A 23,947-nucleotide genomic window follows, 5' to 3' on the forward strand; every position below is an offset into this window, starting at 1 on the left:
GCAGAATGACGGCGGTGGCTGTAGCCTTTCACCTTTCCCGTCTGAGCCCGAAGGCTTTTACGTGCACGTCGTTCTCCTAAACATCAGGCCGCGTCTCTCCCCCGCCCTTCCTGAAGGTCGCTGGCCACCAAGGGCGAGTTCTCCCGCGCGTAATCCTTTCTGACACCGCTTCAGTGCCATTTTCGCTCAAAGAGAGAACGCTGCTGTCGACACCACTTTACTTTACTCTAAAATCATATACGACAACTGTTAGAGAGGGCTATTGCTGTTGTGTTCTGGAGGTTTAAATGAAGCGGATGCTGTTTGCTCTTCTGAACGTGATTCATATGATGGATATGTTGAATAATACAAATTTAAAATCTTTTTGGCTCATTGGAATGTTTAATGAACCTTCACGTGCATAGCGAAGCAATGAGGTGAGGAGGAGATCAAATTGTTTTTTGGGTCAGTGACATGAAGCTCATTTACAATCTATTGATTTATTCAGATCTATTTGAAAAATGCTGTTAATAAAAAATAGTATAGTTTAAATTATATAATAGTAATATAAATATAGACACAAACGTAATGTAAATATATATATATATATATATATATATATATATATATATATATATATATATATATATATATATAAACGTAAATACGTTAATATATTCAAAATATATGTATGTTTGTGTATTTATATATATTTATATATATATATATATATATATATTTTTTTTCTGTATGTATGTTTTTAATTCTAAAGCATACAAATACTATAATATGTTTGCAGATATTTAAGAAATATGCTAAGTTAACATACTTGTTTATCTAAAAACAATGCTACAATCAGTTATTCGCAAAACATCTTACTGCATAGACCACCCTGGATGATGTCATAATATGCTAATTATATGACTATATTTACACCCCACATAAACTCTGGGTCATGCCCAGCATTTTTCTCATTTGCACTGGATCTCTATATTTAAGCCCTTTTTAAGTCGCTTTTGAAATCTTCTGCAGCTTTTGTCAATATCCAGCCTTCTTCAAAAAAAAAAAAGTGCCACTTTAAGGGTTAAAATGGAGTTATCTGTTTTTGCAAATGCGCTATTCACATATCTAGAGGATGGACAACAAAGAAGAAGCTGTATTAAAAGTGATTCAGAAGTAGTTTGGCATAATCTTATTATTGTTCCTTTGAAATCAAACATAATCAGCGTGCCTCAGACACAGTGGTGAGGATTTTTCAATAAATCTTTCTGCAGATTACATCATTATGCCAGAAGGTGAAAACAAGTAACTATATCTAAAAGTAAGGCATGAATCTTATTTTCAGTCAATTTATTTAAAAAGCACATTCTCATTCAGGAACATAAAATAAGTGATTTAGTGGAACGGCATACTAGCATACCGCTCTTGCTTCATTTATCATATATTTCAATGACAGAGATAATTAAACTAGCATGTCTTTACAAACAAATCATTGAATCATTCACTCAGACGAATTGTTTAACAGTGCTGATTCATTCAGGGAGTAAATGCTGCTATTGGGTGTTGCTCAAAGTCTGGAACTATTTATAGAATAAATAGTTGGAATAAGGTGGAAACAAGGAATGCATACTGCATCTGAAATGTAAGTTAGTTGATTTAATGTATACTAAACTTGTATGCAGTCTCACTCTCTCAATCATGCTGTTTTCTGAAGGTTGACACAGTTGGTATTTGGTTGTATTCACAAGATCAACAAAACTGTAGTTTTGGAGGGGAAATAATCAAAATGAAAGCACTTACATTAGACAGGAATAGCTCTATAAAAAAAAAGAATACAATTCTGCTTTTGTTTAGAAGGAAACAAACACTTCCATAGTTGTTGTTTTTGTTCCATCTTTTGTGTTCAACAGAAGAAACAAACTAATAGAGGGTGAGTAAATGATGAGAGAATTAAAAATGTTACACCTTTAAAACTGTGTACATTTAACTTAGCATTCGGTACTATTAATAACAACTAAACAACTCGAGCATATAAGTAGAAAATAACATTCAGAAAGCATACATATAGACCTTGATGATAGATACGACCTTGGCGAAAAGTGACATTTCTATATCAGATCTATATTTGCAGTTCTGGCTAAATGAGAATTGATAGTTTACAAAGTCGCACAGAAGTACATAAATCTGGCCTCCAGCTCTGAAGGGTTCGGTGCAGCTTCCCATTCCAGTCGTCACGCTCGCCACTGACCCACTTGTCTGCTCTTTGATGATAGATTTATAGGGATGAGTTGGCAGGGGACATCGGGCGTCTGTCATATCAGCTCAGTGTCTGACTCAGATCTGGTTTCATTAAATGGCTCTAATCTCTGCAGCCCATGAAGCAGCTGTGAGTTCTGGCTCTGCTCCATACCAGCTCCACCTTGTGCCACCGGGCCATGGCACTGCCTTCCCCTGCAAGTCCATACTGTCAGACCAAATGCGGGATATAGTGAGAGAGAGGGCCAGAGAGATAGGCGGTATTTTAAACTGAATATATAGTGTATAGTGGGAGGGAGAGAGATGAATAGAGTGAGAAAGAGGTAGAGAACGGGGGCGTAATGCGCCGTTTTCTTTAAAGGGGCAGCTCTGGCGGTCCCACTCACTTTGTCCTCTATATGAGATCAGACATGAGCTTTATAAAAATGCTTTAATATAAAAATGAAAGATACTTTATAAAGGCATAGATATTTACACAAATAGCAATTATGTAATTTAATTGCTTATTTTTTCTTGTTTATTTATTTAATTATGTATTTTTAAAGCTGCGAATACACTTACAAAATACAACTTTTTGTTTATGTGTGTGTGTGTGTGTGTGCATACGGTATGAAATCAGACATGAGCAAAGGAAAAAAATGTTATATAAAAGCTTAGTAGATTTTTGCACAAATAGTGTACTGATAAAAATATAATATAATTGTTTCCTTTTATGTATTTAGTCATTTTTGGAAGTTGCATTCAAAATGCACTTGACTATGTAGTATGTAGTGTATATTTCCATTAATAAACTTATATTTACATTAATAAATTTATATACATACAGTGTGAGATATTCAAAAATAAATAAAAATGTAAAGCTTAGTATATATTTACTAAAATATTAGTATAATAGTAAACATTTACTAAATCTTTACTAAATTATGTATTTATTTATTTTTGGAAGTTTTATTCAGAAGTGTTCACACAGTTTTGTGCGCGTGTGTGTTTAATAAAAAAAATGTAATACCTATTGTTTTACAATGATTTATTATTTTTAAGAACTTTATTTTTTTTTAAATAAGGAGACAAAGCCCTTTTCAATGCACCTGTTTTTGGTTTCTGTCCTGTATGATTGTTCTTCATTAATGTTAATACTAAAAACTGTTATCTTTCTAAAGCATTTCATGCCTATTTGAACTTCATATAATTAATTTAAATCCGAACATCATCATGCCATAAATGTGTTGATGTCTAGGTATATTTAATCTGTTTCCATCAGTTTGACTCATTTGCGCAGATTTTTTTTACAGATTTTGTGCATATTATAAATAGAAAAAAAACTATACCTCCTTCAGATATTCTGTCCACTGGTCTTATTTTAGAATAATAGCTTTACCCATTGTTAAAGCTCATATTTTGCAATATTTGTTTTGTTTTGTTTTGCATTATCTCTCCTCTGAGAAAAAGGAAGAGTATGTATATATAATATTACTAATGCATTGGGAATGCGAAGCTTTGTTACCGCGTCAATAAAGCCACTTCAATCTAGAGAGAGAAATAGAAATGGAGCGAGTGAGAAGTAAAAAGACAGAGTTAGAGAGATATAGAAGGAGTAATATGAAGAGCGAGATGAGGGAGTCCATTACTCATCATCAGGCCTGCAGCCTCTCTTGCAGGTCTCTTTTGTAGCGTGTTATTGTTGTGAGGGATTTGAAGTTTGTCCAGGGCGGCTGAGGCAGGGTTTTTAGATGTGGAGAGTGCAGCGCTGTACTTTAGAAGCTTTTCAGGTGTGAGTGTGTTTGTGTCCGTGCGTATGAGTGCGTATGTGGGTTTTTTTTGTGGTGATTTGGCCTCGGCAGGTCAGCTATCAGCTCTCTGCAGCCCTCTCAGCTCCCTTTGATTTATTCTGTTGCAAGGGCTCTCCCCCTCTCTCGCCTCGCTCTGCCCCCGGACTCCCAGAGGTCACCTTTTGGAAGATTTCAGCCTCAATTTTCTGCACCCTTTAAAATGCACATCTAGGCATGTTCGCTCAGCCACAGACGAATTGCGAATTGCTCAGTGAGAGGAAATTTAGACAAGAAGGAAGAAACGCAAAAGCGAGAAAGAGAAATGGGACATCGGTTCATTATTCAATCCATTTTACAAAAAGAAACTGTTAGGCTTTTGATTAATGAAAAGCAATGGGAGAAAGATACAATGAAGACTGATGAGCTCTATGTGTTTGTATAAATCCGAATACTGAAGACTGAATGTCTTATAAGTGACAGTTAGAGACTGAATTTCAGACTGAATGATGCATTTTATGTATTTTAAAGGTTAATTTAGTTTGGTACAATAAATGTTGCATTATACAAGCAAACAGAATGAAACCAATAGATAAAAAGGAATAGAAATAAAAGCTTTGTATAAAATGAGATGATTAGGCACTTGATCACTTTTTTTTCAGAGCCTCACTCAAATGACATTGCTGGTAATATAATTTCTAATAAAAAGTTTTGAAAATAAATAGATTTAGTTTGTTTTCGAAAGTTTCTCATGCTTGCAAAAGCTGTATTTATTTAATTAAAATTATAACAGTGGTGATATTGTGAAATATTATTACAATTTAAAATAACATTTTTCTATATTAGTATGTTTAAAAGTGTAATTTATTCTGTAAGGGCGAAGCTGAATTACTCCAGCCTTCTGTGTCAAATTTAGAACATTGATTTCGGGGATTATCTGCTGCTTCATATTCTTGAAGGACCTGAGAGACCGTTTTTTCTTAGTTGAAAAGAACACTTCAAAAATAATTGTTTGGTAACAATGTAAAGGCATTTATTTCCTTCAAGGCATTTTGATCAATTTAATGCATCCTTGCTGAATAAGACTATTAATTTCTTCTTCTTTTTTTTTTTTTTACAAAAACATGCTATCATGAAATACATGCCATATAAGATGTAAATAAATACATAATTTTGCTTAATGCAAAGTTTTGTTCTGTGGTTTTATGAATGACTTTTTTGAGAGGATGGTTGGGGAATTTGCACAGCTTGCCGACTGCTTGTCTTGGATTAAGTACAACAGAGGATTGATCGTATTCTAGTGAAGTTTATCACAGACTGTCATGCCAGATTGGTACCTTGTTCCGTAGGATCAATGCGAAATTTGTTTGGAGATTAGATTCTGTTTTTCTGCAGAGTATCACAACAGTCCCACCAGGTATTTTTCGTTGCAGGCCTCTCTTTTCATTCTTTTGTGTCTATTGGCCCTTCCTATTATCACCAGACCAAACATCCAGGGCTCAGCGTGAGCTTTATCTCCAGATGATGTTTACTATTGTTAGGCCTAGATAAGTTTGCTTACTTTTCTGTCTTCTCTAATGAATGAAGCTAGGAGTATTAGTCTCTCAGGTTTTATTTAATCCCAACTTATTAAAATTGTAATGAGGGTGAAACAAAACTAGAGAGATGCTGTTGAGACATAACCGTTGCTACCACGCATAACAGCTCTCTAGTGACTGGCCACTTGAATCAAATGAAATGACAAATAGCTTATGAAGCTTTTCTCAACACATTTGCTAAGAAGAATAGATGACAGGGCTCTAGCTAGTGTCATTATTATAAATATTCCCTTTTCGCTCAGGCAGACAAACCTAATGGAGAAAGAGAATCAATATTTCAGTGAAATGTCAGCTTTGACTTGTCTCTGTGAAACGCTCTGACTATTTGTCTTGTAGATTGCATAAACAAAAGAGGAGTGACTGATGTGTGTTGCTTGTTCAATATGGATTTTAATGGTTTCTTAATGGAAACAAGAGGAATCTTTAATTGATATGTTGGGAATAATGCAAGCAGCACATTTCAGTGGATCTTCTTTGTGCCTTTTGAAAGTGACTGTCAGAATGTGCTTGGTTTTCGACAATCGTTCTTGACACGAAGCTGAAAAATACCGTAATATTGAGATTGTTTTGTTTCGTTGCCTTATGTGGCGAAATGACGGGCAGCACAGGCGTGCACAGAAGGAAAAAGATGCCGACGATGAAATTCTGTCCTTGTGTTTATATCAGCTTAACCCAAATCACACTATGGTTGTTTTGAATAAATGAAGCACCTGGAGCAAAACGATAAGAGGATGATTAATCTTCAGGGAAACTTTAGAGGGAAAATATTTTTAAATGAAAGAAAATTTGCTGTGTGAACTACTTTTCTTGCTGAGTAATGTCTCCGGAGACGACTTCAACAGCAGAATCGGAAATTTCCTCCATCTCTAATTGAAAAGATCCTCAACTCTGCTCAGTACTGTATCCAAATGAACTCTGCCTTCATCTTTCTGTTTCTAAAATCATTATTCAGCTTCCATAATAGACCACCCACCCTTTACACACCCTTTATTTATACTCATTTTTTTTCCATAACCCTGCCCTTGTTTTCATGTTGTCAAGATTTGCCTTCCTCTGCAATTTCCCTGCCGTTATTCAGCCGCGTCGCATAAAACCAATTTCTGGTGCGGCGTGCGAGGAGATTGTAGTGATAATGAAAAAGAGACTGGCTGAGGTGAATGTTAAAACGAGATAAGCGCAGACATGGAGAGTGTGTGAATGCCCTGTCGGTAGGAAGGCCAGCGTCACCCCCCCACCCTCTTTGTTCCTCCCACATGTTGAGAACAACAGCAGGGTAATTGGATGCTGATAAAGTCTGTGACATAAGTGTGATGCACATATTACAAGCATGAAGACACCCATAGTGGCAGGGCTGAACGGTCAGTACAATAGGAGCCTGTTTAGTGTGTTTTCTTTTTTATAGCAAAGAAACACATTAGGTGACAGCAAATGTGTTACCAAGCTGTATTGCACATTTGCATTTGAATTTGATGCAGGTTGGGTTATTGCAGCAGGAAAATATTATTGGATTATTGGAGTGGTTGCTTTTATAGCTTGGGAGACTTAAAGTCAGCATGACATGAAAATTCACTCTGCATGTTATCTAAATGCTCGTTATTGATATCACTCTAATAAATTCATTAATTCAAATTTTTTAATTTTCTGCTGAAAACGACAGACTTTTCTCTGGTGAGATATTAAGGACTACTTCAGTAATGTAGCCCTCTTAAAGTGCCTTTCTGGAAAAAAAAAAAAAAAAAGTAGATTTTTGAAGTGAATGAAAACATCCTGCAAAATTTTAAATCTGAAAGTGCACCGTGTATAAAGCTATTGTCTCTCAAAGAATGAGTTGATTCTGAATCACTGAAACAAGTCATTTTTAAAATAAATCCCAAGCCGTTTCATGTTGATGTGACCATGAAACATTAGCGTATTGACCTCCCAGTAAATGAAAATGAAAATTCATTCTTTGCCATTAGGTGCTTCTTTTGGAGCGTTAAAACACTGCTCACAAACGGAGGGGGTTGGAAAAATGTATTCGTTGAACAAATCATGTGGGAGTCGTTGAGCAGGTAAGATAAAAATAAATGCACATTGTATGGCAATGAAAGTGTTTTTTGACCTTGCATGCATGTCAAACTGTTGTTAGGGACTCCTAAAACCAAAATATGAACCTTTGATAACCCATAATACTGGCACTGTAAACTTACCGTCTGTTGCAATGTTTTAGTGCAATTAACAAAATTGCAAAAATCCTTCCATACATTTCAAAATCCACACTAAAACTAATCTATTGAATAAAATATTCACTTTTTGACACATATACAGAATGTACACATATACAGAATGTACACAATACAGAAGAAAAAAATTGTTGCTACTTCTAATTCCTTCTTTTTAGCTTTCTCATGATATGTAAAGATGCTGTGAATATTGTAGAATAAATTAACACAATGATTTTTCATATTTAGAACTGGTTGGAAATTGCAGTTATTTATGCTCTGTTATAGCCATAGTTTACACTTTTTGTGTTTTGAAACACACAGACACAACTAAATTGTATTGACAAAATATTCTTTTATGTTCCACAGAAGAAAAGAATTGTACAGGCTGACATCTATAGACAAATTATTATTTTATATGGAATACACGTATTCTGTAATATCGCATTCACTTATTTTGACACAGTAATGATAGAGAAGATGCATTTGACACTGCGGGCTTTTACTCTAAGAAGCAGGAGATTTAAGCAAGTCTCATTTGCTCTCTATTAAATCTTGTTTCTGTCTGGGAGAAACAATTGAGACATTAAAGAGATGTCATTTGTGACATTTCTTTCCTACAGGTAATGAGAGCGTTTCTGTGTTCAGTCTTTCCTTACATCTTGTGAAGAATATCAGTATTCACAGGGCCTATTCATAGTGGATTATTCAGGTGCTCAAATAGAATGGAAAATAATGAGTGTCGTCTTTGTACGGCGTGACAAAAGTCTCAGCCTGTCAGCGAGCGTTAATCTCAGGGTTCCTCTTTATCTCGTCACCGGCTTCAGGTCTGCAGCGATACGCCGTTTCAGCGAGGAAGGTCACGCAAATGACACGTGGAGGACGTGTCTGATCATTTGTGGCACAATGGTCTGCGTGCCGGACGAGGCTCGTCTTCCTTGGGTAATGTGCGAGGGGAGAGGTGAGCAAGATAAGGGCCGTCAGAGCCGGAGTCCATCTGCGATTTTTCGCACGGCTGTCAGATGGATTGCCTAGGTATGGCCCCTCCAGATGGCACAGATGGGTCTCTTCATCTCTCCTCTTCTACACTCGAGGCACTCCTAAATATAGCACCAGCTCCCTGATCTCTCCAGATGACCCTATGTCTCTCCTGCCCGTTTCAACTCATCCGCACCTATGGCCCAGATCTGTACCGGTGTACGCGTGCTACATCATTTCCTGTTTGCTCTTAATTACAGGCTCTAATTAGCAGCCCAAATACAAGAGCGTTCCCTTCCCAACCCGTCTCTCTCGGCTCCAGAGAAATGGACCCCGCTAATTAGAGGAGATTTCCATCCTTCCTGTTATCCCAGAGAAACGGAGCCATGGGAATGCAAGAGATGAACGCAGCAGAAACCGAACGAAAGAGCAGGGCTTTTGGGCTTTTTCTATTCTTATACATTGACACGAGGGACTGTTCGACTTTTACGTGACTTGGATTTGCATAAAAGAGAAGCTCCATGAGAATTCGCCGAATGCACAAACACATCAATCAAATCCAAACAATCCACTTCAAGCTCTGCTCTTGTAAACTGATGGGTTCAGAGCAGTGCTAACTTGCTTGGCAATGGGAGAGAGAGAGAAGGAGCGCAGTTGGTGACCACTCTATATCAGATCAGTATTGTCATCTGCTGTCCTTCATGTAGGGAGAGCTTGAGGCGTGTGTGACCCACATAAGCAGTGATGTGCATAGAAGTGAATGCCACACACTGCACTGAGACTGTCTGTCAGTTGAGAAATTCCTAAATGTGGCATTTGTTTTTAGCTTGGCATCTGTAGTGTGGCATCTTTTGTAGTGGCGTACCTGGATGTGGGGTGTTGCACTGAGTTTAGCATAACTGAATTTTATTTTGCATTGAGCAGTTGGTAAGGTTCAGTATTGGGGTTATTCTGGTCCTTTATGTGTACAAAATGACAAAATACGTAATAGTTATCTGCAACAATATTTGTTTACATATTTCTGACGACATCAACAAAATACAGTATAATTAATTTTTATTAGAGACAGTATACTGTTCAAAAGTTTAAGTTCGATACAGTTACAATACATTTTTATTGCACCTGCATTTATTTGGTTAAAATACAATAAAAGCTGAAATATTGTGATTGCAATTTGAAATGATCCTTCAGAAATCATTCTAAAATTATGTTAATTTGATTCGTTTTTTTTAACTTTTTTTTTTTTACATTTAAAATACATCTTTTCAATGAATAAAGCTCAGAAGAATAACATTCATTCGAAATCATGATTTTTTTTAGCATAAATATGTAATTAATACATTTGAAGAACCTTAAATGTAATTATACATATGTGGCCCTGGACCACAAAACCTGTCTTAAGTTTCATGGGTTTATTAGTAGCAGTAACCAACAATACATCGTATGGGTCAAACTGATAAATTTTTCTTGCCAAAAATCATTAAGACATGAAGATCATGTTCCATGAAGTTTTTTTTTTGTTTTTTGTTTTTTTTTTTTCAAATTTATTACTGTAAATATATCAAAACAAATTTTTTTTATATTAATATGCATTGCTAAGCATATAATCTGGGCAACTTTAAAGGTGACATATTGACATTATTATTACATTACATTCTGTATCCTATTACACTATATTATTGATGATGAAAGTTGTGTCCCTTCATTGTTGTACTTTCAGGATATTGTCTTTTCAAAGACATGTTGAAGTCAGGAGGGGCTAACTGGAAAAGGTGCCTGTTTCAAAGAATTGGTCCTTGACCTGGTATCTGTCTAGCATTTATTTGTAAATCAGGCATTTACACTTTACCAGAGAGAGCTCATGTGTGGCAGAGACAGAAAGATAGGCCGTCTTAGAGAACAGAGAAAAAGCCTGTGCTCTCATTAGCTTTGAGGCATCAGAGATGATTAAAGAAGCACCACGGGACACACGCCTACTAAAAGAGCTGAGCACATGGACATCACACACTATCCCTTTATCTTATCTCTTACTTTATGTTTTGTTTGTTTATGAGATTTAGCCTTTTTTTTTTGGACAGTGGCGGAGCATTAGGATATGATCCCTGTGAACACCACAGGACATCCTGAACCACTGCATCACGGCTCCATGCTTTGTTTCTCTCATTCAAATCTGAAAAGGTGACTCATATCACCTGCAAATTAAGCTTGTTTATTTATGAGGTGTCACCTCAATTATTCTGAATTCTTTATTGCTGTAAACAGGAAATCAGATTCAGCGCAGCACAGGAAGGCAGGAGAGCAGGAGCCCTTTTTTAAACACAGACATAGCTGGAGGGGTTTTCTGCTAATTCTCTGTTAATGTGACACAGCATGCATTTCCAGATTAATTAACCATTCGCCTGCCCTCGGAGTGCTGATACAGTGACTAGTATCAGTATGTCTCTCTTAGGCCATGTACACACACTGCAGCTAAATACAATTGTCACTCGTCTGCTGAATCCTAAATCCCACTCCACGCGTTAGGTTTAGTTGTTTACAGGAGTGACAAAGCATTCTAGATACAAGTTTATTCCCCAAAAATCAGGTAGTGGCAGCTGTATTTACATTAATCCGCATGGTGTGTGGAACCATGCTGAGTGACTGGTTTTAATGCAGCGACGCTCTTTGTTTCCTGACACCTTGTCTGGGGTGCGGTGCTAGAAAATCAGAAAAAAACTACAGTACAAGGTATGTGGATGTGAGGTATAAGCCTTGACTCTGTCGCAAATGTTGATAGATGCTTTTTTTTCCACTGCAGTTTCTCCCAGCAGCCTTAAAATATATCAACATTTGTCAAATGTAAAATAAAATATTTAATAAAAGTTCTTTAAAAATATATATGACATTTTTTTTATTATCATTCTTATTTTTTTAAGCATTTTATTCATTAAAGGATCCAGGAGGAAAAAAACTGTTTCTGAAGACTGGAGTAATAGTGTCTGCTGAAAATTCAGTCTTGCCATCACATGTTACATTTTAAAATATATTAAAATAGAAGACAGCTGTATTAATTTTGAATAATATGTATTCGTTACATAAAATCACAATATTATTGTTTTACTATATTATTGATCAAATAAATGCAGCCTTAGAGAGCATTAGACAATTTAAAAAAAAATATTACGCTCTCTCTCTCGCGCTCTCTCTCTCTCTCTTTTTGTATATATATTTATATATACAGACACACTATAATATTTGCAAAATGTTTTTTTTGCCATCATTATTTGGATGTAATATAAATTGCATGATGTTATTTTAGCAGTTTAATGTGGTATTATGATTATGTGCATCAATCAATTGTCACATTCAAGCATATTTTCTCATATTATTGCATTTGATTTAGTGCTGTCAAACTAATTATCAGACCGTTTACATAATATAAGTGTGTGCACTGTTTGTATTTATTTTGTATATATAAGTGCATATACATATATGTGCGTATTTAAAAATACTTAAATGCAATCTTTTATTAAATGCAATTAATTTTTTGGGATGCGATTAATTGTGATTAATCGTTTGACATGACTAACTCGATTGTACTTCAAAGTCCAGTTCCACTGCTCAGTTAAATTGCTGCAATCTCATAGCAAGAGAAAAAAAATATTGACCAATGATATAATCTTAATATTCACGGTGGTCTGTACAAATGTGAATTTGGATGTACTGTCCCTTTAAGGTATTTTTTTGTATTTGGGACTCAAAACACCAGGCTTCCAGTTTCACTAATAACATATGGGGCCTCTGGGCAGACTGGAAGCGCTGGGATAATTGACGTAATTTCCCTTTATTCTGAACCTGTCTGTTGTGCTCTGTGTAAAAAGCGTCAAATATTTTAATCAACACTGACCCTGAATGACACAGCGGCTGCGCGTTTACACGCCAACGTCTGCATCTGACTGACAGTCGTGTTTATGCGAGGGATTACATGCGTGGGGTAGACGGTCGGGCCCGGTGCCAACGCAAATTGGATTATGGCGAGCAATATTCTGGAAACATTTTATTATCCGAGGGCTTTTAGTGTAATGTGATTACTTTGTAATGCACTTTTGTTTTATAGACTGCTTCAGCACATTGCAGCTCTGGCTTTATTAAGCGTGAATTTATTCTGTAGTACACATCATCAGGTTGTCACCTGTTGCCTTCGCAGCACTCAGGAGCCTTTAAGAGCGTTTCCCCAATCCCTATTTAAATTCAATTCTCATCATTCGACTGTGCTTTTTGTTAAACTTTCCTGATGGTAGACTACAGACAGAGGCATTAATTTGAGCTGAGAGTTAGACGTGTCTTCCTGTGCTGAGGAGTTACGGGTGTCTAGATTGAGGGCGATGTGTGCGAGGCCTCATTAACCTGTCGTCACGTCTGCGTCTAGGCAAGGTCTCTCCTTAGGTCAGACTCATTTGCCTGCATCTGATTAAAGACGCTTTCATTACCTGAGAGGAGCACAAAGGGCACATCCCAACTCATCCCAGATCAGCCACAATGGCTCAGTTTCGCGACTGAGCGCTAGTTGAATAGGTCTGACTTTTTTGTTCAGCGTGATTGTAATTATTCCTCAGACTCCCACTATTTTACTTCGCTCCATGTCACGACTTCCACCCACTCTGCAGTATTGGATTTTGGCTCATGCAGTTGTTGCATGTGTTGTCTAAAGCGGTAGAAGGGGCAGAACGAGAACTAATGGGCTGCTGTGGCTTTCTATTAGTGACAGGTGAGGATATGCATGCTGGCTTCAGCAGACAGGAGATTGCCCGTGGTGCAATTACCATGCAGCTTGGCAGACAGACAGGCCAGCAGCATTATGAGTGCAGTCAGTGTGGCAGAATGTGTCACCCCTCTGCCACCTCTGCATATCCCAAAACACGTCAATCTGTCCTTCTGGTTTTGTGTACTGTCCAAACTTTTCTACGTTTAAACACTCCCACACCACAAGTGTTTTAAAACCCTATTAAATCATTTAGGTGCTTCTGATTGCATGAGTCACATTTGAAACAGCAGCAGGAGACACTATTTGTACAATACATTTTTTTATTTGAATATGATAATAATAAAATATTAACCTAAAATAATAACAAGTTAAATAACATTTTTGTGTGTTGTGTCACTTCCACCATGCTAAACAGTTTAGGCCCTAATCATTTTTATTTATTTTTATTAAAGTTAGTATATTTATGTACCAGTGAGACAACAGTCTAAAATTAGATGTAGTAAGACACAAGAAGAAAATAAATAAATATGGTTAGTTATCAGACAGTTTTTCAGGATTTATAATCAAGCTGAAACTTGTTTTATGAAATATTCTGATTTTTCTGTGAAATTCAGATTTTTGTTGGTTTAAAGATGACATTTTAGATATTTTAGTTTTTTTTATATACTGATATATTATTTACTTTTAATTAACATTTATTTTTAAAAATAATTTTAAGTAATTTTTTTTTTGTTTTTGTTTTTTGTAGCTTTATTTTAATTTCAGTTTTAGTTGTAGTATTTTTAGATCTCAACTGCAACAATGTTGTGTTTTGTGCAAAAGTTTTTTTTTGTTAGTTTTTTACCTACATAGATATGTGTGTGTGTGTGTATGTGTATGTGTGTGTGTGTGTGTCAATTAATAAAATCAACATTTAAAAACAGTTACAGTATCACCACAAAGAAACATAAAATTTGTGTTTAAACAAAAAATGTTTTATTAAAAATCTAGTAATATAATTATACAGCAATCGCAGTATTGTCAGTACTACAGTATGCCAAATATAAGCGCATAATCAGTAAAACAATAACAATTGCACTGTAAAAATTCTCCATGATTAGGCTGTTTTTCGAACTTCCTGTTTTTTACGCTTGAGATTTCTGTCAAACGAATGGATGACCTTAGCACACGTATGGTTTTGTTTCCAAATTCTGGTTCACTTGCAAAAAAGGCAGTGTGAAAGTGAACCGCACCAAACCAAAAACATTGTATTTGGTCCAGACCACAGCAAGTGACCTAGCAGACTTTCCAGGTGTGAATACTCGCTTGGTTCTTATATTCTTTAACCGTGCTCTCTTTCTTCTTATCTCTCATAACATTAAGGTGATGAACGTGAGCCTGGCTGAGGGCGACGTGGTCAGATTTGAAGACCTGGGCGGCCGAGAGCCTTCCGTGCTGGCCAACGAGTCCATCTTGCTGAAAGGTCTGGTGGTACGCAGCTGGAGCAACCAAATCTCCATCCACTTCCGCAGCCGGCAGCCGCAGTCCAGCTCCTTGCTGCTACGTTACCAAGGTGAGCCGTCCTACTCGTCAACCTCTAAACATCTGCTTCATCTACTTCCTGCTAATTGCACTTGTGCCAGTGTCTCTGGCTGGCATGAATCCAGCGCTCTAGACAAACCTGTTTATGAGTGTACACTTACTGATTAGATTGGCACGAACGATTAGGACTCTGGGAGTAGGGAGCTCTCAATCATTGCTTTCTATTAGGAGAGAATCTCTGTGCACTGAAGGGGAAACACTCCTTGTTATCTCATGTCAACATAATATGCTCATGTTAGCCTGAAAATGACAGCTGCTGTCAATAGGCCGCATAATTACATCAGAGAATGACTTGGATAATTCTCTGCTAATAGTCTTTTAACAGAGTCATCAAGGAGAGATCAGCACAACAGAAAAGGTTACGGAGCGCTGATGTGCCCTGCCCCGCGCCAGCACCGTTTTCTCGATTGTTACACGGGGCGATAAAATGACAAATGACTGTATACAGGCATATTCTTTTGTTTCTGTGAGCTAATGAACTGTGGCGGGTTTGCAGTGGAGTAATATCGTTTTTTCTGCACATCCTTAATATGCCTTTTGAATAAGAAAGTCGTTTACACTCCACCCCCTCTTTCTGTCTCTCTCTTTCTCTCTCCCTGTCTTTATGAGTGTGTGGGGGGTAATCAGTGGTGTTCAGCTTTCTTAGAAAAGAAGCCGTACATCCCCTCTATTAGACTTATAGCAATCATCCAGGGAGCCAGACAGCACATATTTCATAAAGGCTCTCTGTTTCTTTACAAAACTTCCAATTACTTGGCTCCGAAGGCCCTGCTCCCTCTGTTTCCGGTTCAATTTAATGTTCTCCAGCTGTTATGTTAGGTGGATGTGCACACGCAAGAGCAGCTAATTTTGCCACTGGGTTTACACTCGCCTTGACATTGATATAATGGCAAACAGGGAAGGAAAGGAATCAAGCAGGGATTGAGATCTAGTGTAAATATATGGTGCAGTATGGCTGTAGATTTAGAGATGAACAAAAATGATATTACTGCTATATTTATTCAACCTGATGTAATTTCAAACCCGTGTCAGTGACTTTCTTTTGCACCTAGGTGACATAATAAGAACAAAAAGAGAGAAAAAAAAGAACCTGATCATAATTATTTACCCTTCTGGCAAATGTCTCAAATCTCATGTATATTTATATAGCATGTCAATTTATTACATTCCAGGTTTGATATCAATAATTGCCAAATGTCAATGAAGTAGTATTATTATATTATTTTAGTATTCATTAATAGCTACTATCAATAACAGCTTTTATTTTATTTTTGTATTTTCCTTGTTATTGTCTTTTTATTTAGTTTTACATTTAATTTATTTACATTTTATTTTGGTTATATATTTCATTTACCAGAATAATTTGTATTAATTGTAGTTAATGATAACAGCACTGCAATGAAGCCAAATATGAATACCCAACTGTATATATAATATAATAATAATGACTGAAATTTTGGTCTCTTCACTCAGATTTTTGCAGCTTGACATGAGTTCAGCATTTATTTTCTAAATAAATAAAAGTAATTAAAAAAATATTTTTTTATTCACTGTAAAAAGGATGAACACTTACATTCTTAAATATTTTTGATGAACTGATGAAATGATTAAAACCAAACCTACAGCCTTGTACTTCAACATACTGAGGTTATAGAGAGAATTATCCTTATTGAGCTACCAAATAAAATAATATTCCACTTGATTTTTAGCAATTGCTTAGCTTAGATGCAGGTTCTGTTTCCATTTTTGATATTTAAGGTTTCCTTTTTACCTCGCTTTCAGAAAAGTACTCGTAATGGAATAACACTTCTGGATGTTTTTGGTCGAATGTTGGTTCAGTTTTTGTTTTGTTACATGGTGCTGTTGGACATGTCTAGAAAGAAAATTGGCTGTGTTTCTACATGGATGAGCATGTATCTCCATTTGATTGCCTCAGCTTTCTAAGGCTTTGTGTTGTGAGCATTAGAGTATAAACACATCAAACTTTTTTATAGTGCTTTGGACTTTGATCTCTTGTCATGTGTCTATAGCAATGCTATTTTCCACTACACCTCTAACACACCGGTCCTGTCTAAACGTTCAGCAGGCTGTACATTTTGACGGATGACAGATTCTCTAAATGGGAACCTCCATCAGAGACACGCACATTAAAGATTTAGACCTCTCAATAATTCAGATCACAATGAAAGGACCCTCGCCACCCCCCTTTGCGTCTGGATAAAGGTTAAACACAAACAAGTCAGGACTGATGGAGTGGAGTTAGAAATGGAGGCTGTTGGGGTCTGAATGGCCTTTCAACAGGTAATCACCCCTTTGCCGCATCACCACTCAAATGCCACAAGCTTCAGATGATGTCACTTTCATACGACACTGCAGAGGAAGCCCATCTGCATGCATATGCATGTGTTGCAGGTAAACTGATTTGGCGAATGCTTTAGCAGGGTATTATAAGCTGAGGATCTCAGTCCTGCCCCAGTAAGAACTCAGTTGTGTAGTTGAGCTGTGATAAAGTCGGCTGATCTGGGCTGAGCCTAGCCGTGCATGGCGAGCTGCTGTGTGAGGTGATGGCTGAGGAAGCTGCTGTAATATCCTCCACCCCGCCGCTCGCCCCTCCCAGAGGAGATTAACCCTGCAGGGCGAGGGATCACCTGCTGAGATACACGCTCTCACCCACTGACACACATCCTCAGCCCAAGCAGGGCTCCACTTCTCGCTTTTTTTCATCTGTTTCTTTCTTTGCACTCTCGTTCGGCCAAAATTCACACTCGCCAAGCACAAAATGCAAGTAAAAAAGACTTTGAGAATAAAATGAAAGCATTGCTAGTCATTTTTTTTAAGACTTCAGTAAATTCATTGATCGTTGTTTTTTTCTTGTGACACTTTAGAACTAAGAATTGCAGAGATGTTCCGGAATTTAAACATATAAAATAATAATAAGACAAACAAAGTAGTTTCTGGGCTTTTTTTTTCACTGGGATTTCACTGATTTAGTTTTTTTCACTTACTTAAAAGTAAATGTTGGACCTGACTGTAACTTTAAAATTTTATTATTGATTATCTTTAAAAGTTATGATCAATTACTTGCCAACATTAATCATGCAAAACTTGTACGTATATTTTAGATAGATTAGATAGAAGTTTTACTGTTATTGAATCCATTATAAGCTACGGTTTTTGATTTATGCTAAGTTATGCGAAAAGTGCTATCACCAGACCCGGAGATCGGCTGAATAGATTCTAAAACAGTAAAACTCTGGGGGAGTTGGAGAATGCTTATTCTCCAAAATTTTATTACTATTTTCAAAAAAGTGGAGTGTTCCTTTAATGGAACTAAATGGAATTAAATGGGATTGGAATTGTCATTGTTACATGATCCTTGCGGTTATTAAACATTAAACATTACTTCCTATTATCAATGTTGAAAACATTGTTTAATGTTTCGTGATATATTTTTTCACAATTCTTCAGTGAATAGAAAGTTCAAAAGAGCGTTTTAATTAGAGATTTTCCATTAAAATATAATTATGAAAAAATGAAATTATCTGTGTCAGATTTTAAAGACAAACTGCCAGAAAATGCATTTATGTCTGAGTAGGTCACATTCTTGAGGCAGATGGTTGTAAATGGCAATGTCACACTAGCATTGGGTCAATATCTCTCAAACCCCTCGGGAGATCTGTGCTCTCAAAATGGTCAAAGTTTATTATTTGCTGCTTGACCGTAAAGTCTAAATCAAGGCATTTTATGATACAATCTCATACGCTGTGTTAGTCGTCCTTTGACCTTATTTGTTAGCAAGGTCTTCATGGAGGCACTGTAAGTGCTGTCGCACTAACAGACTGGATTTCTGTGATAGATGAGAATGTGGTAGTTTTATGTGTTTAGACATGCCCTGCCTTGACTCATTCACACACCTCTATTTCTGATGCTGCCCACTTGTGCGGCATTGGGCCAAGGCCCTGAATCCCAAATGATCTGGAACTCTCCGCATCAGGATTTTATTTCAGTTCCGCCCTTGTGGTTTATAGAGCTCTAGATGAAAGTAAAACCAGTTATAATGGATCCCTGGGTAAGCCTGACCACAGGTTACAGATGAGCTGTAAAAGAAAATTAAACAATTCAAACTTTTCTGTGTCTATACGGTGTCATAGATCATTCAATTCCTTGAATTTTTCTGTTCTGGAAGACGATGGCGCTTTGATATTCCATTCTCTTTGATCCCTAGGTTCACCTTGTCTGGTGCGGAAAAAGTGAAAACATTTTCATTAGACAGGCGTGCAAGATGAGACAGATCTGATTATGGATGGACACACCGTCTCTGAGAGAATGGCTAATTAATTTCCACATAATGAGGTGCCTCTTTTGAGAGGTTGACAGGCTAATGAATCCTGCCCTCTCATCATGGAGTTGCGCCTTGGAGTCGTCCAAAAAAAAAAAAAAAAAAAAAGATCCAGACTGACACAGTAAGAAGAGTCATGTCAGGTCATTTCTAAGCATGGCTTTGAGAGCGAACAATGCTGCAGGTGTGAGTAAGGCCGTAGAGATTGATAGATGAAAATAGGGCCATTCATGAAATAAGAAAAGGAGCAAAGGAGATTTAGCAATGAAAAGGCTTCACAATTAACCGTCAAACACTCTCCTTCCTCCGCTTCTCTGTGGGAAATTGCTTTAACATTTAAAGAGTCGGTGGGTCGACAGAAAGAGATGGTAGCACGCTGAGTCCCATAGAATTGCACGTTTTCTCAGGAACTGAGTGTTACTCGAAGAAGAGAGCCGTAATTCTTTCCTTTCTCGGTTTTATAAGTGCCATTATCATTTCAACTTTATGTGACCTGCCACTCTGTACACAGTATGTCACCTTTTCACCCGATTAGGGAGTCGTGTCATGCGTCCGTGTCTGATTTGTAGACCTGAAACCTGGGCGTCTTGGCGCAAACGTTGCCCTTCTCGGTGATAAATGTCTGGATGGATCAGTGTCTTTGACGGCTGCGTTAAAAGACAGGCAAAGTTTCCGTAAAAGAGCTCTGACATTTAGTGGTGTCAGAGCGTTCGGCAGCTGAGGTGTCAGATCAGCTTAAGCTGATGTGCGGCTCAGGCTGTATTTCACCTTTATGCCAGGTTCACCTCTGCCTGAGGCCGTCTCATTTCTGCAACATTAATTTTCGTGCTCTCCTGCCGTGTGTGACGGCCAATAATAAAAGGCCAAACCGCCCTCGTGTTCAAGTCTTCTGCAGATTTATGACTGAGGAGTTTTTATCTCCCTCTATTTTTCTTCTTCACCCTTAGTATATAATCACTTTTTCTTTGAACTTATCAGTATTCAAGTCAGCAGATGTTTCCATCCTATTTTGCACTGATAATTTGACTTATTTTTGGGTGAAACATTCGATTTAATAAGGAATAATTTGATTGTATCTATTGGGAACTGATTGGATTGTAAAAAAATGGCCATTACTTACCTGAATGGAGAACAGTGGTTGAAGTGAGGAGTTAAAAACTAAGGCGGTTCACACTTTACTAAGATATGGAAAACCATTTATTTTCAGAGCCAGCTTAGTACTTCGCTGCCTAAAAATGTGTTATACTGATGTGTGTAAAAATGTGTGATACTGACAAATAACATGAAGAAATGTTTGCATCATAGTTTATGCATTTATTTATTTTAAATAATTAAATATGAAAAAATATCTTAATATAAATTTGTGTTTGTTGATGATAATTATGCTTAATTTTCTTAAGTGGGTGCAAACAATTTATTGTAGCTATAGATTTAAGTAAAAAATTCTAAGTTAGTCAACAAAATTTGTTTATTTAAATCTAGCTTAAATGGCATATGAAATAATTAACTTTAAAAATTGTGTAAAATCAATTAATCGTTTTTTTTTTGTTCAATGTACTTAAATATATTTAAAGCTTGCCTATAATTAACTTATTGTCTGTTTATTAGTACTTATATATATATATATATATATATATATATATATATATATATATATATATATATATATATATATATATACACATTTTGTGCTGAAAGTTTAAGTGATATGATTAAGGTTTGGAATGAAACCATTAACACCTCAGTTCATGAACGCTTTCACTGAAAAAAAAAGTTATTTCAAAGAACATCTCAGTTTTGATACCATTATAAAGGCAAATATCTATCTCTCAGAAATAAAATGCATCAATGAATCACACATAATAAGTCTAGAAACATGTATTATGCTGCTAGCAACATTTTTCACATCCACAGCTTTCTTTGCCAGACATTTTGGAAGCTGGTCAATAGAATTACGCTATAAATGAGTCTGACTTCCGCTGTCTAACACCCCATCCACTTGATGATGATTGTGATGATAACGGCTTTGCGCGAACACTTCTTGGCAGCTGTTAGCAAACCATAGCAAATAGCTCAAATGGCGTGCTATTCCAGCACAGTGTCGGTAACATCCAGGCTGTTCTCCACCAGTGGTGATGCTGGGTCAGGATGGAGTGAGATGTAGCGTGTGTAGGTGTGAGAGAATGTGTGTTGACAACTCACTCCTTACTGCCGCACAGATGTTAGCATAGCTCCAGATTTTCCATACATTTATTCATAAACCCTCCCTCCCAGCTAGGAAGCCAATCCTGTGATGTTTCAGGAAAGAAGGCACTTTTAAAAAAGGCGGAATCCCACTTCCCACCCCTCCCTAGAGGATGGAGCCAGTCCTGCTTCTGATCTGGCAAATCCAGTATCATGAGACTAGGCTGTCCACAAAGATTTCTGTGTGAAGGTAAACTCAATTGATAAAGAAATAGCTGGTGGCTTGTATGTTATTGTGCATCTAGCCGCATGTCAAGTGCACGGGCTCTGAGCAATACAAGCAGACAAAAAAAATCCTGTGATCTGACTACTTAAGCTCGATTGAAAGTGTCTGACCAGCCTTCAGCTTTTATGTTTGTTTGAAGCACAAATGAGTTTCTCTATGTAGTTCTCGATGGTTTCAATGCAATTCCTTCTAGGCTGGCTTCTGTTCTCCAGTTCGGTCGCAACCCCGAGTGTGTCAGAAATAACATGCAAATAAAAGACTTTGACTTACAGGAACCGTCTTGGCTCAGCTCGTGAGGTTTAGCCAAGCAAAGAAGACGAATAAAAAGAGATTTTAATTAGCCCCTTTGGCAGAGTGTGTCCTTGTCTCTGTCCATGACGGCTGCAGATAATGAGGTTGGCATGCCTTTTCAGGTTAGTTAATATCTGAAAAGTAGCCCATTTTAGAAGCATTTAAGTTGAAATGAAATGCTGACCGTGCCTGGCCAGCCAGTTCAATGGCTAAAGCTCTCAAATGTCCATATGTCCTCGAGAGTCGGGAAGCATTGAGGGACTTGTTCTTCATCAATCTTCAATGAGCTTACAAAAGAAAACCTGCGATCGCATAAGACACCCCCTCTACAATCAAATCTGAAGGACTCTCACGCCTGAAGAGTGATCTAATAAGAATGATCTGAATGTAACAAAGCGAGCATGAGAAGTGCCGTACACTCTGTGCTTTATTAGACAGAAATGAGAAACAACCCAGGCTGAATCCTCATAGCCAATTAGCTGAGAAGTGCCATGCGCCTCCAACGTCTCAGAGAACGGAGCTGCACGCTCACATGCCAAATGATGTGGAATTATTAAATATGATTGACTTTAGTTATTGAAATTAAGTGTGTGAAACATTTTACAAGTTACATCAGTATCTAGCAGTGGTTTTGTGCTGCATTGGCATCCTTTCAGCTTATCTTGTTCTGTCTATAAATCTGTTGTTCATTGTGTTGTTCTGTTTATCATTGTTTGTTCTATTTACAGTATATCATAATTCTATCCATTGTTCTATCCATTCTTCATCCATCCATCCATTGTAATTTCTATTCTATGTTTCAATCCATCTAGTTGAATAAAAATTTAATTGTAATATCTATCTATCTATCTATCTATCTATCTATCTATCTATCTATCTATCTATCTATCTATCAAATAAGACAAGTGTTTTTTAGTAAAAAAAATTACAGTTATATTAATTTCTTTAAATTTCAGTTGAGTTGAACTTGTTATTTCAGTAGCAGATCAGCTGTATATCTATTGTGTGGAGATATTGTTTGCCAAATATAAATGAAGATTATATAACGAGTATGACCACAATCTAATCGGTCAAGATGAATGTAATGGTAAAGTGCCAGAGGTGGGCTCTTGTGTCTTGCAGCCGCCCAGTACAGTGTTTGTTGGTAAGCATCCCTACTATTTTCTTTGGGAAATATACAGTAAATTAGGTTTTTCTGTTCTCTATTAATCAGCTGTTTTTGCCCCAATACACACACTGCCATTACAGTGACCTATTTAGAAAAAAGTCTAGCTCTCACATATGTGTCTGTCCCTCTGTGAAATGCAGAAAAATAGTCATTGAGAGGCCGATTTAAAAGCAGTGTGGTTCCTGAGGTTGTCTGGGTTACGGCTGCCATTGTTTCCTTCTTCCACTAAAAGCTGTTCCCTCCTACTTCACAACCGTGAATAACAGTAATGATGCAAAACCCCAGTAATTACATTAATGATTGGCTGTGACACAGGGTGCATGTCAGTGCAGATGGTTTAACAATGGAGCGTGATGTCAGTGGGTGGGAGAAAACATCAAGACTTTCATGCTTTCTCGTGTGCCGGAGGATTCGAGCATATACACGGGTTCGTGTTTGTTGCTGTCCGACGCCTTGTGCATTCTCATGCATTTTTCATTCCAAACTTCGCTCATTTCTTATATATTCATGCAGGGATTTTTAAATACATGAGTAAGAAAGTCTCTGCTCTGCAGTTTCCTTTCCATTTGGCTACGA

General features: G+C 37.0%; 1 protein-coding gene across 8 annotated transcripts in view; it reads left to right on the forward strand.

Moving 5' to 3' along the window:
* The window catches only part of sez6b (seizure related 6 homolog b), a 169,500-nt gene that overhangs the window by 102,394 nt on the left and 43,159 nt on the right, over nt 1–23,947 (forward strand). For all 8 annotated transcript variants that reach the window (XM_043221529.1, XM_043221528.1, XM_043221530.1 and 5 more), the window contains one exon: nt 14,885–15,074. In XM_043221529.1, coding sequence (XP_043077464.1) covers nt 14,885–15,074 — 190 coding nt within the window. The remainder of the gene's footprint in view (nt 1–14,884; nt 15,075–23,947) is intronic.

The sequence above is a fragment of the Puntigrus tetrazona genome, chromosome 21 (genome assembly GCF_018831695.1).
Source record: "Puntigrus tetrazona isolate hp1 chromosome 21, ASM1883169v1, whole genome shotgun sequence".
Classification (NCBI taxonomy): domain Eukaryota; kingdom Metazoa; phylum Chordata; class Actinopteri; order Cypriniformes; family Cyprinidae; genus Puntigrus; species Puntigrus tetrazona.